This window comes from Ailuropoda melanoleuca, chromosome 13 (genome assembly GCF_002007445.2).
Source record: "Ailuropoda melanoleuca isolate Jingjing chromosome 13, ASM200744v2, whole genome shotgun sequence".
NCBI lineage: Eukaryota > Metazoa > Chordata > Mammalia > Carnivora > Ursidae > Ailuropoda > Ailuropoda melanoleuca.
Genome location: NC_048230.1, coordinates 29504397 through 29518463, shown reverse-complemented (window position 1 = coordinate 29518463; position 14067 = coordinate 29504397). Strand labels below are relative to the sequence as shown.

Here is a 14067-nt window from a genome sequence, read left to right as displayed (position 1 = left end):
GGGGGGGGGGGGGGGGGGTAGGGCTGCGGGAGAGAGATACTGGAAGTCTGATGGGAAAGAATGAGAACTGCCCTATGGGAGAACCCCATTCCCATATCCCTTCCCCATAGATGCGGGATCACTATAGGCTCCATCCACTAGGTGTCAGTAGAAACACAATGCAAGGAAGTTTTAAAAGCTCTTCCTCTATCTCCCACATTATGGTGAGACCTTGGAATTGGAGAGGGTGCCAATAATGAACCAGCCTAGATATCTGGATCAACCCTCCTACTAAAAACGACTAAAAATTCTAAGCAAAATTATTGCTTTAAAATGACCTTAAATCCATCAATTTGCTGCCAAGAAAGTAAGAAATTTCCAGACCAAACAACTGATGGAAGGCTGTAATCCAGAAACATGGCAACCGTTTTTCACCCAGAGTATTTGCCAAAGACAAAACAAAAACAAAACAACATTGGACGAACTTTAGCTTGTATTTTCGAAGGTCAGACAAAGCCTAGGTTTCTCCTAAATTGGGGGGTTTATCCTCAACTTACAAAAATGTTTCTCTAGATTTCGATACCCAGAGGAAATATCAAGAATAAGAAAAAGTTCCTCCTTTATAGATAATTTGACTTTTCTCTCTAGCTACCTTTAAGATTTTCTTTCCTTCTAGAAGGCTGCAGTTTCATCATGATAAACCTATGTATGTATGTATGTATGTATTTATTTTCATACTGTGTGGGATTCACTGGACTTCTTGAATTGGTAGGTTTAGATCTTTCTCATTCTGGAAAATTCTCAGCAATAGTTCTCCAAATATTTTCTCTGCAACCATTCTGTCTCTTCTCCCCTGAATGGATATACATCACGGCTTTTCATTTTTTTCTTTTTCTAGCTTTACTGAGATATAATTGACATATAACATTATATTAATTATAATGTAAATGTAAAGTATATAATATAATGTGATATACATACATATTTCAAACCAATTACTGCAATAAGAAACCTTTTCATTCTGCCTTCCTCTTAGCCTCTTTCTTGTATTCTTTCTATGCTGTATTTTGTATAATCTCTTCAAACTACTTTGCAGTTCATATTTCTTCACCAATGTTTAATTTGCTGACATTATTGTCCACTAACTAATTTTAATTATTACTTTTTTAATTTCTAGAAGTCCTGTTTCTTTTTTTCAAATTTCAGTTTCCTCGCATGGTCCCAAATTTATCTTTTTTTCTTTGGAAGAATAAGAATACAGGAAGAGTGAAGTTAAAAGAATGGAAAGTACATATATATCTAAACAATATAGTTAATAATACTCTATTGCATATTTGAAGGTTGCTAAGAGAGCAAATCTTAAAATTTCTCAACACAAGAAAAAAATTTTTTGTAACTATGTATGGTGACAGATATTAACTAGACTTATTATTGTGGTCATTTCATAATACATACATGAAATATATATAAAAATGTCACAAAATAAGCTTAAACAAATTGTAGAGAAGTAAATGATAAAAACAAAAATTGAGGAAACAGTCAAAAACACAAAATAGAGAGGATTGGAAAGCTGAGAATTAATTAAGAGTTATTAAAATTGACAAACCATTAGCATAGATGATCTAAAAAGAAAAAAGAACCAATATGAGGAATAAGATGAGAGCATTACCATAGATGCTACAAATATTATAAAACTACTAAACACTTATTGTTAAAAACTTAATAGCACTATAGCAATTTTTCATAAGAAAAGGATAGCCTTAGGGGCANAAAAAGAACCAATATGAGGAATAAGATGAGAGCATTACCATAGATGCTACAAATATTATAAAACTACTAAACGCTTATTGTTAAAAACTTAATAGCACTATAGCAATTTTTCATAAGAAAAGGATAGCCTTAGGGGCGCCTGGGTGGCACAGCGGTTGAGCGTCCGCCTTCGGCTCAGGGCGTGATCCCGGCGTTATGGGATCGAGCCCCACATCAGGCTCTTCTGCTATGAGCCTGCTTCTTCCTCTCCCACTCCCCCTGCTTGTTCCCTCTCTCGCTGGCTATCTCTATCTCTGTTGAATAAATAAATAAAATCTTTAAAAAAAAAAAAAAAAGGATAGCCTCTTTGAAAAAACAAGCTTAGCAAAATTTGACTCAAGAATAAACAGAAAACCTAACTAATCCCATGACATGAAAGAAGATGAATGAGTAATCAAAAACCTACTCAAAAAGAAATATCAAGGCTCAAACGACTATGTTGTTGAATACCACAAGACATGAAAGGAATATGCAATTCCAGTGTTACCCAAACTATTCCAAAATTTAGAAAAAAGAGAAAATATTTTTCAAATTATGAGGATAATTTGACATTGAAGCCTGAGAATGGTAGTATGAGAAAATACCAGGTTAGTCTTACTCATAGAGATGTAGAAATTGTAAACAAAATATTAGAAAAATGAACCCAGCAATATGTAAAAAGGATAATATGTCATGACAAAATGGGTTTTTCCAAAATTTTAGGTTTTATTTAATATTAAAAAAATCAATATAATTTACCCCACTCACAGATTACAAGAAAAACTCCTATGACCTGTCTAAACAGATGCATAAAAATCATTTGGGAAATTCAAGATAAACCAAATAAATAAATATAAATTCAATCCTTTAGCAAGCAAGGAATAGAAGGCAATTTTCTCAGTCTGGTGAACAGCATTTAATGAAAATGCCACAGTAAATATCACATTTTTTGCTGGATCTCTGGTTTGTTTGTTTTTTAAGATTTTATTTATTTATTTGAGAGAGAGAGAGAAAACACTAGAGGGGGGAGGGTCAGAGGGAGAAGCAGACTCCCCACTGAGCAGGGAGCCCGACACAGGACTGGATCCTGGGACTCCAGGATCATGACCTGAGCTGAAGGCAGTCACTTAACCAACTGAGCCACCCAGGTGCCCTGGATCTCTGTTTGTAAGAATTACCTTATTTCTGGAATCCAGGGCTGGGGAAAGGGAAGAGCAAGGCACTATCATATTTATTACTGTGGCCATCATAATCTAATAAAGGAGTATCTGGTTTTGAAACATGGATAACAAGACTACTTGCTTCTATTCGTCTTCTCCAAATAAAGAATATCCATACACTTTCCAAAACAGTTCTAACAGTTCACCAATATATAAACATCAGTTCTATAACAACCTTGCTAAACATACAGTATTATTATTCTTAAAAAAAAAAATTAGCCTGTGTGAACGGGTATACTCTAAACAGGAAACCTGTGAGGTAACTCAGGTACTCACTATCTATTGCACAGTTCAGTAATGCCTCAGGTTTTTCTTTATTTAAAAGTTTGTCCAAGCTCTCCAAGGCAGATAAAAGGTCTTTAACTTCAACTTTCCCATCAATGACACTATTAACAATGTTAGATGCATCTTCTATTTCTATATAGAGAAGTGACAAAACGTAAAGATATTTAGTTGGTCAGTATCCAGATAAGCACATCACAACCTGATTTGGGTGAAATGTATTCATTTTCTTGAAAACACAGTCTTGAGGGTTTTGCCTCTCTGAAATATTCTCCAAACTGAGAGCTCCAAAAATTTATAGGTTTAAATGCTTATATTAGAAAACAAGAAACACTGCCCCTCATCGGCTCCCTGCTCAGCTGGGAGCCTGCTTCTCCCTCTCCCTCTGCTACTCCCCCTGCTGTGCGCCCTTGTGCGTGCTCTCTCGCTCTCTCTCAAATAAATACATGTATATGGAAGAGAAGGGCCATATGCACCCCAATGTTCATAGCAGCATTGTCCACAATAGCTAAATCGTGGAAGGAGCCGAGATGCCCTTCAACAGATGGCTGGATTAAGAAGTTGTGGTCCATATACAATGGAATATTACTCAGCTATCAGAAAGAACGAGTTCTCAACATTTGCTGCAACATGGACGGCACTGGAGGAGATAATGCTAAGTGAAGTAAGTCAAGCAGAGAAAGACAATTATCATATGATTTCTCTCATCTATGGAACATAAGAACTAGGATGATCGGTAGGGGAAGAAAGGGATAAAGAAAGGGGGTGTAATCAGAAGGGGGAAAGAAACATGAGAGACTATGGACTCTGAGAAACAAACTGAGGGCTTCAGAGGGGAGGGGGGTGGGAGAAGGGGATAGACTGGTGATGGGTAGTAAGGAGGGCATGTATTGCATGGTGCACTGGGTGTTATACACAACTAATGAATCATCAAACTTTACAACAGAAATCAGGGATGTACTGTATGGTGACTAACATAATATAAAAAAACAAAATAAAATAAATAAAATAAATACATGTATATGTCTCTACAAGAAACTTCTCTGGGCTATTTATCTAAAAACAGAATTATTGGGCCATAAGAAATACGCATACTTATTTGACAAGTACTGCTAGATTGCAATCTGGAATGCTGTACCATTTTAGCTACCCACCAGCAATTTGTGAGTATTTCCAACTCTCTTCATATACATATTTAGCTATTTGGGTTTCACCTCCTGTACTGACTTCTTAGATCCTTACTTATTTTTCCAAATGATTTTTTTCTTTTTACTGCTGATTTGCGGAATTTCCTTATATTTGAGATATTAATCTTTTAATTACCTTGTAATTACCTTCTTCCAGTCTGTTACATATTTTAGAGCCCTTCATTTACCAGAAATCCTTAATTTTGATGTGATTACATCCTTTTGCACCCTATGGTTGTGCTTTGGGGGAGTAGTATTTTTAAGAAGGCATCCAGGACCATAAAGCACAATATTTTTTCTTACATTTTCTTCCATCAGCTGTATAGTTTTACCTTTGAGACCCATTTTCATATCCATTTGATTCTTGAAGGTTATTTCTGTGTATGATATGAAGTAGAGATTCTACTCTGTTTTCTCCCACATAGTAAGCCAATTTTCTCAAATCATATACTAAGTATCTTTTCCCCCACTGACTGATGATGTCATCTCAATCACATTCCAAGTTCCCATTAATAGGAGTCTCTGCTGGTCTATATTATGATGCATTGGTCTATTTGTAAGACTATATTAAGATAGCATTATAATATGTACTAATATTTGATAAAGCAAGTTCCTCATCATTATTATTTTTTCAAAAGGGTCTTAGCTACTCATAGACCTATAATCTTCCAAAAAAATATAGAATTATTTTGTCAAGATTCCCACCAAAATGATCCTGAGATAGTGAGTGGAAATGCATTCAAAGTGCAAATTAATTTAGAGAGAATCCACAGATTTTAATACTCATTTTAAAACCCAGTCTGAGGACTACAATTCTCAATCCCAATGTCTGTGGTCCAAGGCTGTTTAGTGTCTCTATGATAGAACTGTGTTGAAATTTCAAAACAGACTGAAAAAAGTTAAGCATTTAGCTAAGGTTTTTGACAAATAACTAGGGAGTAAATGTAAAAAAAATAATAATAATAAAATGAAATAAATAAGAAAGAAGAGGGCAAAAGTCACTAGAGGTGATTAAAAAAACAAAACCTGATTACTTTGAAAATAAAGTAAATAAACCTGTCAGCACTGATAAAGAAAAAAGAGAGAACAGAGCAATAAAACACACGAAAAGGAAGAAATAGAGATAACAGAGATTTTTAAAGTAATTCAAGGGGCACATAGGTGGCTCAGTTGGTTAAGGTCCAACTCTTGGTTTTGGCTCAGGTCATGATCTCAGGGTCTTGGGATGGAGCCCTGAGTGGGGCTCCACGCTCAGTGGGGAGTCTGATTCAAAGATTCACTTCCTCTGCCCCCCCTCAAATAAATAAATAAATCCTTAAAAAAAAGTAATTCAAGAATATTATACTATGAAAATTATGTGTTCTTATGTTTGAAAACCTAGAGTTTAAAAAATATACACATCAACTATGTTTAAATGAGAAAATGAAAAAAAAAGGAGGCTTGGTAGAATATGCATAAAAATATATATAATTTATACACGCACATACCTATACATACACCAACCCAAAAAAATGAAGTTTCTCTTCGTATTCATTTCAAATTCCATACTTACTTTGGCACTCGATAAATTCATCACTGTTGTTCAATGCTCTGATAAAATCCTTAAAATTCACCACTTCATCTTTTTTTAAAAAAAGAAAAAGAGAAAGAATTTAGATATCCTTGTAAAGAAGACCATTTGATGTTATAAACACAAAAATGATGGGGAGGACTGGCAATCCTACTGTGATGTACATGAGATGCAGATTAGACCTAAAATAAAACTGTCAGAGATTTACTCTCAAAATCAATTCCTACAATACAAACCCATCAATTGAAAGAAAAGAAAATACATTTTTAATTTTTCTTTTAAAAGATATAAAGGGGATATATCTTCTTGGGCATATAGGGTGAAAATTCTGAAATACTAAAGCTTTGTTATTTTAAACTGAAATAATTACTCACCATTAGGATTAGTATTATCTAAAACCTCCTTTATTTTATCATCTGTTAGATAGATTCCAATGACATTTAAATTTTGCTGAAGGTCAGGAACGGCTGTAAGTTCATTTTTGTGAATGTTGATGTTGTAAAATTGATTATGTCCTGGGAAGAGATAATCACCTCCAATTAAAGGGGAATCTTCTGTTTTTCCTTTATGTTTTAAAGGTAAGTGGGAAAAAATTATTCCAATACGTAAAACTATACTTAAGAGAAAAGTTAGTATTTGTATTTATCTATGTGCTGCTCTGTTTCTAAAATACTTTAAAATAGGTGAGAATACTCATATGTGGAATTTAAGAAACAAAACAGAGGAGCATAAGGGAAGGGAGGGAAAATTAAAACAATATAAAATCAGAGAGGTAGACAAACCATAAGAGACTCTTAATCATAGGAAACAGACTGAGGGTTGCTGGAGGGGAGGTGGGTAGGGGGATGAGTAACTGGGTGATGGACAGTAAGGAAGGCACATGATGTAATGAGCACTGGGTATTCTATAAGACTGATGAATCACCGACCTCTACCTCTGAAACTAATAATACATTATATATTAATTAATTGAATTTAAATTTTTAAAAAAGAACCCCCCAAAAGACAGATAAAACAAACAAACAGTAAACAAAAGAGAGCGGTGTAGCTATACAAATATGACAAAGTAGACCTTATGTGAAGAGGAGTTTTTAGAGATAAAGAGAGACATCTCATAGTGATATTTCAAGCCACTAGATGGACATAACAATTCTAAATTTGTATGTACTTAATGATAGAGTCCGAAAAACATGTAATGCAAAAACTGAAAGAACAGAGTGATGGATAATTATAGTGTGAAATTTTTAAGTGCACCAAGAATAATTATTTTCATATATTGCCTATGGATAATTTGATAAACTTTCTGTAAAATAATTTAGCAATATCAATTAAAAGCTTTATTTTAAATAAAATAAGGTAGGTGACAATAAGTACATATAAATGTATAAATGTAAGTAAGGAAATTGGGAGGAGCAACAAAAATAAGACAGAAGAGAACAAGAGACAAAGTACATGACATAAGGTCATATACATAAATTTTGCAATACCAGACATGTACATCTAACAAGAGCCTTCTTGTAAGCAAAAACTTACAGAATTAAAAGGAGGAATCGATGAACCCACAATCAGAGCTGCAGATTTGAACACCTTGCACTTAGTAATTAATAGAACAAGTAGAATAAACATCAGTAAGAATTAGAATATTCAACCAAGCTAGCAAACAATCCAACCCAGTGGATATTTATAGAACACTACCTGACAACTACAGAATATACATTCTTTCAAGGAATATTTACCTAGGTCGACCACATCTTTAAAACAAATCTTAATTTAAAAGCATTTAAATTGTGCAAAATAAATTCCCTGACCAAGGTTATTAAATTAGAAATCAGTAACAAGAAGATACCTAGAAAATGTCCAAATATTTGGAAATTAAATAGTGCATTTCTAAACAATTCATATTTCAAAAAGCTATGACAAGGTAAATTAGAAAATATTTTAAATAAGTGATTATCAAAGCATAACAAAATTTTGTGAGATGCAGTGAAAGTGCTCAGAGGGAAATGTATAGCTTTAAAAGTTGGAAAGGTATAAATCAGTGGTATAAAAAATATGGGTATGAAATTCTTTTTTAAAAAAAATTTTTACAGTTGTACAATATAGAAGCTATAGTTTAACTAATCTCCAATGTTTACACTTTAAGTATTTTCCATTATTTTGCAATTTCAAATAATTCTATAATGAATAACTTTATGCATCTGTATTTTCACATTGGTGCAGGGTATCTTTGGGGAAAATTCCTAGAAGTGGGATTACTGAACCTTCAATTTTTGTCAGTTTAATGGTGAGAAATTGTATCTCCATTTTAGTTTGTGTATTTCTTATTATGAGTGAAATCAAACATCTCTTTTTTTTTTAAAGATTTTATTTATTTATTTGACAGAGAGAGAGACAGCCAGTGAGAGAGGGAACACAAGCAGGGGGAGTGGGAGAGGAAGAAGCAGGCTTATAGCAGAGGAGCCTGATGTGGGGCTCGATCCCATAACGCCGGGATCACGCCCTGAGCCGAAGGCAGACGCTTAACCGCTGTGCCACCCAGGCGCCCCCGAACATCTCTTAATATGTTCATGGGCCATTTTATATCTTTTTTATGATTTGTGCATCCATGACTTTTGCCCATTTTTCTATATTTCTTCTGTGATATACACTGCAAATAGTTTCTCCCATTTTGTTATTTGTTCTTTGACTTAACCTATGGTATTGTACTACTAGACAAAATTTGGGGTTTTTACAGTTTTTCAAAGACCGATGTCAAAGAACTTACTGCTTATGTTTTCTTCAAGGAGTTTTGTGGTCTCAGGTCTTAACAGGCAAGTCTTTAATCCATTTTGAGCTAATTTTTGTGCGTAGTCTAAGATAGCAGTCCAGTTTCATTCTTTTGCATACAGCTGTCCAGTTTTCCCAGCAACATTTATCAAAGAGTCTGTCCTTTCCCACTGTATATTCTTGGCTGCTTTGTCATGAATGAATTGACCATATATGCAAGGGCTTATTTCTTTTTTTTTTAATTTTATTTATTTATTTGACAGAGAGAGAGCCAGCGAGAGAGGGAACACAAGCAGGGGGAGTGGGAGAGGAAGAAGCAGGCTCCCAGTGGAGGAGCCTGACGTGGGGCTCGATCCCAGGACTCTGGGATCACGCCCTGAGCTGAAGGCAGACACTTAACGACTGAGCCATCCAGGCACCCCTGCAAGGGCTTATTTCTGCACTCTCTGTTCTGTTCCACTGATCTATGTGTCTGTTCTTATGCCAATACCACACAGTTTTTATTACTATAGCTTTGTAATAAAGTTTGAAATCAGAAAGTAGGATGGCTCTAGCTTTGTTCTTTCTCAAGATTGCTTTCACTATTCAGGGTCTTCTGTGGTTCCGTACAAATTTTAGGATTGTTTGCTCTAGGTCTGTAAAAAATGCTGTTGGAATTTTGATAGGGGTTACACTGAGTGTGTAGACTGCTTTGGGTAGTATGGACATTTTAACAATATTTGTCTTTCCAATCCCTGAGCATGGAATATCTTTCCATTTGTTTGTGTTCTCTTCAATTTCTTTAGTCAGTATCTTATAGTTTTCAGTGTATAGGCCTTTCACCTCCTCGGTTAAATTTTTTATTCTTTTTGATACAATTATAATGGAATAGCTTTCTTAATTTCTTTTTCTGATAATTTATTAGTGAATAGAAATGAAACTGGTTTTTCTATATTGATTTTACATTCTACAACTTTACTGAATTTATTAGTTCTAACAGTTTTTTTGGCAGGGCCTTTAGGGTTTTCTAGATATGTTATCTGCAAACAGTAACAGTTTTACTTCTTTCTTTACAATTTGGATGCCTTTCATTTCTCATTCTTGCCTAATTGTCCACAGCAGGACTTCTAATACTATGAATAAAAGCTGAATAAAAGTATTGAGAAAAATTACAGCATAGGGAATATAGTCAATAATAATGTAAAACCATTTTGTGGTGACAGATGGTAACTACACTTATCATGGGGAGAACTAAGTAATTCACAGAATTGTTGAATCACTATGATGTACATGTGAAACTAATACAACACTGCATGTCAACTGTACTTCAATAAATAAAACAAAACAAAAAAGTGACAAGAATGGGCATCCTTATCTTGTTCCTGATCATAGAGAAGAAAAGCTTTCAGTTTTTCACCATTGAGTATGATGCTAGTTGTGGCCTTGTCGTATACGGCCTTCATTATGTTGCTGTTTGTTCTTTCTACACCCACCTTGTTGATAGTTTTTATCATAAATGGATGTTATCTATCATAAATTCATATTTGGCAGTTCCTTTTCTTTTTTTAAGATTTTATTTATTTATTTGAGAGAGAGAGAGAGCAAGAGAGGGAACACAAGCCAGGGGAGTGGGAGAGGGAGAAGCAGGCTTCCCGCCAAGCAGGGAACCTGATACGGGGCTCGATTCCAGAACGCTGGGATTGTGACCTGAGCCGAAGGCAGACGCTTAACGACTGAACGACCCAGGTGCCCCTATTTGGCAGTTTCTGTCAAATTAAATATACACTTACCATATAGCCCAGCAATCCTACTTCTTGATATTCAACTAAGAGAAATGAATATATGCACACACAAAAACCTGTACATAAATTTTTACGGAAGCTCATTCATAACCACCAAAACCCAGAAACAACTCAATAGTCTATCAACTGGTAAATGGATAAATTGTACATTCCTATAATGGAATAATACTCATCAATAAAATGAAACAAACTACTTGCAAAAGGTTGCTGAACGCAAAGTATAATATGTTATGTGAAAGAAGCCAGACTCAAATGAGCTTCATATGTTATGATTTCATTTATGTGACATTCTAGAAAAGGCAAAACTTTAGAGTTAAAGAATAGGGTTCAGGGAGGGGAAGGACTATAAAAGGACACAAAGGAGTGTCTGAGGTGATATATTCTATGTGCTGTTTAGTAATGGTTACATAACATTATTTTCAAGAATTCAAAGAACTGTACACCTAAAAAAAAGATGATTTTACTATACCTTAGTTACACTGTAATAAACATAAATTTGCCCTAAAACAATGCAGTCAAGAGAGTAGCTGAGGACACATTAAAAACAAAAAAGATAGGGATAAAATCCACTTCGCTAGGTTTGTCAAAAGTCTTAAAATTATTTTCTAATCATTTATAATTTTCCAATAAATTTAGGTCAGGTATACCTAGTGAATAATCTCAGAGAATAATATATAATCTAGTAATTTTCTAGCACTACTAAAGTAAAACTACGTATAATTCTGAGTTTGGGGTAAGCTTAGCAGTCTTTGCCATAAAATTTGGACAAAAATTATATAGCCCAATATTGTGTTGTTTTATCTTCATATTGTTTCTTACTTACCTGTGCTTTAACTATCTAATCCTGTGTTGTTTTAACATGAAAACTACTGCTTATCCTTCCAGATGTAGGCAGTAGATACATATTAAGTAAAACTCACCTGTGACTCTGGAAGTTCTCAATATCTTGCAGAACTTAGTTAAAAATTCTTGAATGGTAATCTTGCCATTTTCTGTAATGCAAAGTAAAATTTGGCTGAAAGAGTTACTGCTTCTGAATTAATATATCAGAAGCTAATTGTCAAATTAAAACTGAAAAGCCTGGGAATCAGCCTATACTATTCCTTCTTCCTGAACTTCTGCAGACATATGATTACCAATTTCTGTTTAATTATTTTCAGATACTTCTTGAATGTATCACTATGCTAGTTAATACCTGTGCTATTACAACAGCATCATTAAAATTCTACGCCATTAGTCTCATTTCTCTACATTTATTTTCCACAATGCAGCAAGAGAGGCCTTTCTCTTAAAAAAAAAAATCTGGTTACTCCTCTGAATAAAACCCTTCAGCAGTTCCTACTTGCCCCCAAACTACAAAACAACAACAACAAACCCAAAACAAAACAAAATAAAGCAAAAAACCCACATCGTGGGTAGGGTAAGAGGCTATACACCAATATCCCCTTACAACTGTGTTAAAGTCTAAGTAAAATACTAGAAAGTAGGATTTAGCAGAATAACCAGAAATTAAGGTTCTAGATACTCTTAAGACATACGTTCTCATGGAGAGCAACAGGCTTTCAAGGAGAAAAACCATCTCTTAGAGGAGGAGAAAAAATCTTAGCTGTTACAATGGTTTGTGGCCACAGAACATCAGCAAATATTTATCTGTGGTGTTAAATGTTCATGCGCTGTGGGGTGGTGAAAAAGAACAAAAATGTCCACAGTCCAGAAATAAACCCCTACATATACTCAACTAATACTTTACAAGGGAGCCAAGAACATTCAATGGAGAAAGGAGAGTCTCTTCAATAAATTGTGTTGGGAAACTGGATAACAACATCCACAAAAATGAAATTAGGCCTCCATCTTACACCACTCATAAAAAGTTACCTTGAAATGGACTAAAGACTTAAATGTAAGATCTGATATTGTCAAATTCCTAGAAGAAAACATAAAGAAGCTGCTTTCAGACACTGGTCTTGGTGATGATTTTTTGGACATACATGACACCAAAAGCACAAACAACAAAAGCAAAAATCAATAAGTGGGACTAGATCCAACTTAAAAGCTTTTGTACAGAAAAAAAAAAACAATCAGCAAAATGAAAAGGCAACCTATAGAATGAAAGAAAATATTTGCAAACCATTTATCTGATAAAGGGTTAATATCCAAAATATATAATTCACACAGTTCAATAACAAACAAGGAAACAAAATGATGAAAAAAATGGGCAGAGTAACTAAATAGACATTTTTTCCAAAGATGACATCCAAATGGCCAACAAGTACATGAAAAGGTGTTCAAATCACTAATCATCAGGGAAATGCAAATCAAAACCACAATGAGATATCACTCACACTTGTTAGAATGGCTACCATCAAGAAGACAAGAGATAAAGGTTTGCATGGATGTGGAGAAAGGGAACCCTCATATACTGTTTGTGGCAATGGAAATTGATGCAGCCACTATGGACAACAGTATGGAGGCTTGCCCCAAAATTAAATCAGAACTACCATAAAATCCATCAATCCCCCTTATGGGTATATATTCAAAGGAAATGAAAGCAGGATCTTTAAGAGATATCTACATTCCCATGTATTTTGCAGCATTATTCACAAAAGCCAAGATAGGGAAACAACCTAAGTGTCCGTCAACAGATGAATAAAGAAATGTGTTATATATATATATCTATATATATAGATATATATATATAGATATATATATATAATGGAATATTATTCCATCATCAGAAAGAAGGAAATTCTGCCATTTGCAACAACATGGATGGATCTCGATGGCATTATACTTAGAGGAGATAAGTCAGACAAGGACAAATACTGTATATATCACTAATATGTAGAATCTAAAAAAGCCAATCTCATAGAAAGAGAGTAGAAATAGTTACCAGCAACTTGGGGGGTGTGGTGAATTGGGGAGATGTTGTTAAATGGTACAAATTTGCAGTTAGAAGATGAGTAAGTTCTGGACTGGGTGTTTACCCCAAAGATACAGACGTAGTAAAGAGAAGGGCCATATGCACCCCAATGTTCATAGCAGCATTGTCCACAATAGCTAAATCGTGGAAGGAGCCAAGATGCCCTTCAACAGATGACTGGATTAAGAAGCTGTGGTCCATATATACAATGGAATATTACTCAGCTATCAGAAAGAACGAATTCTCAACATTTGCTGCAACATGGACGGCACTGGAGGAGATAATGCTAAGTGAAATAAGTCAAGCAGAGAAAGACAATTATCATATGATTTCTCTCATCTATGGAACATAAGAACTAGGATGATCGGTAGGGGAAGAAAGGGATAAAGAAAGGGGGGTAATCAGAAGGGGGAATGAAACATGAGAGACGATGGACTATGAGAAACAAACTGAGGACTTCAGAGAGGAGGGGGATGGGGGAATGGGATAGACTGGTGATGGGTGGTAAGGAGGGCATGTATTTGCATGGTGCACTGGGTGTTATACGCAACTAATGAAGCATCAAACTTTACATC

At 34.7% G+C, this 14067-nt stretch overlaps 1 protein-coding gene across 1 annotated transcript in view; it reads right to left on the bottom strand.

Annotated features, from left to right (window-relative positions):
* The window catches only part of EFCAB3 (EF-hand calcium binding domain 3), a 337832-nt gene that overhangs the window by 278081 nt on the left and 45684 nt on the right, over positions 1-14067 (bottom strand). The window contains exons 15-17 of the mRNA XM_034640938.1: positions 11493-11564; positions 6401-6541; positions 6009-6077 (exon numbers count right to left, since the gene is read on the bottom strand). Coding sequence (XP_034496829.1) covers positions 6009-6077; positions 6401-6541; positions 11493-11564 — 282 coding nt within the window. The remainder of the gene's footprint in view (positions 1-6008; positions 6078-6400; positions 6542-11492; positions 11565-14067) is intronic.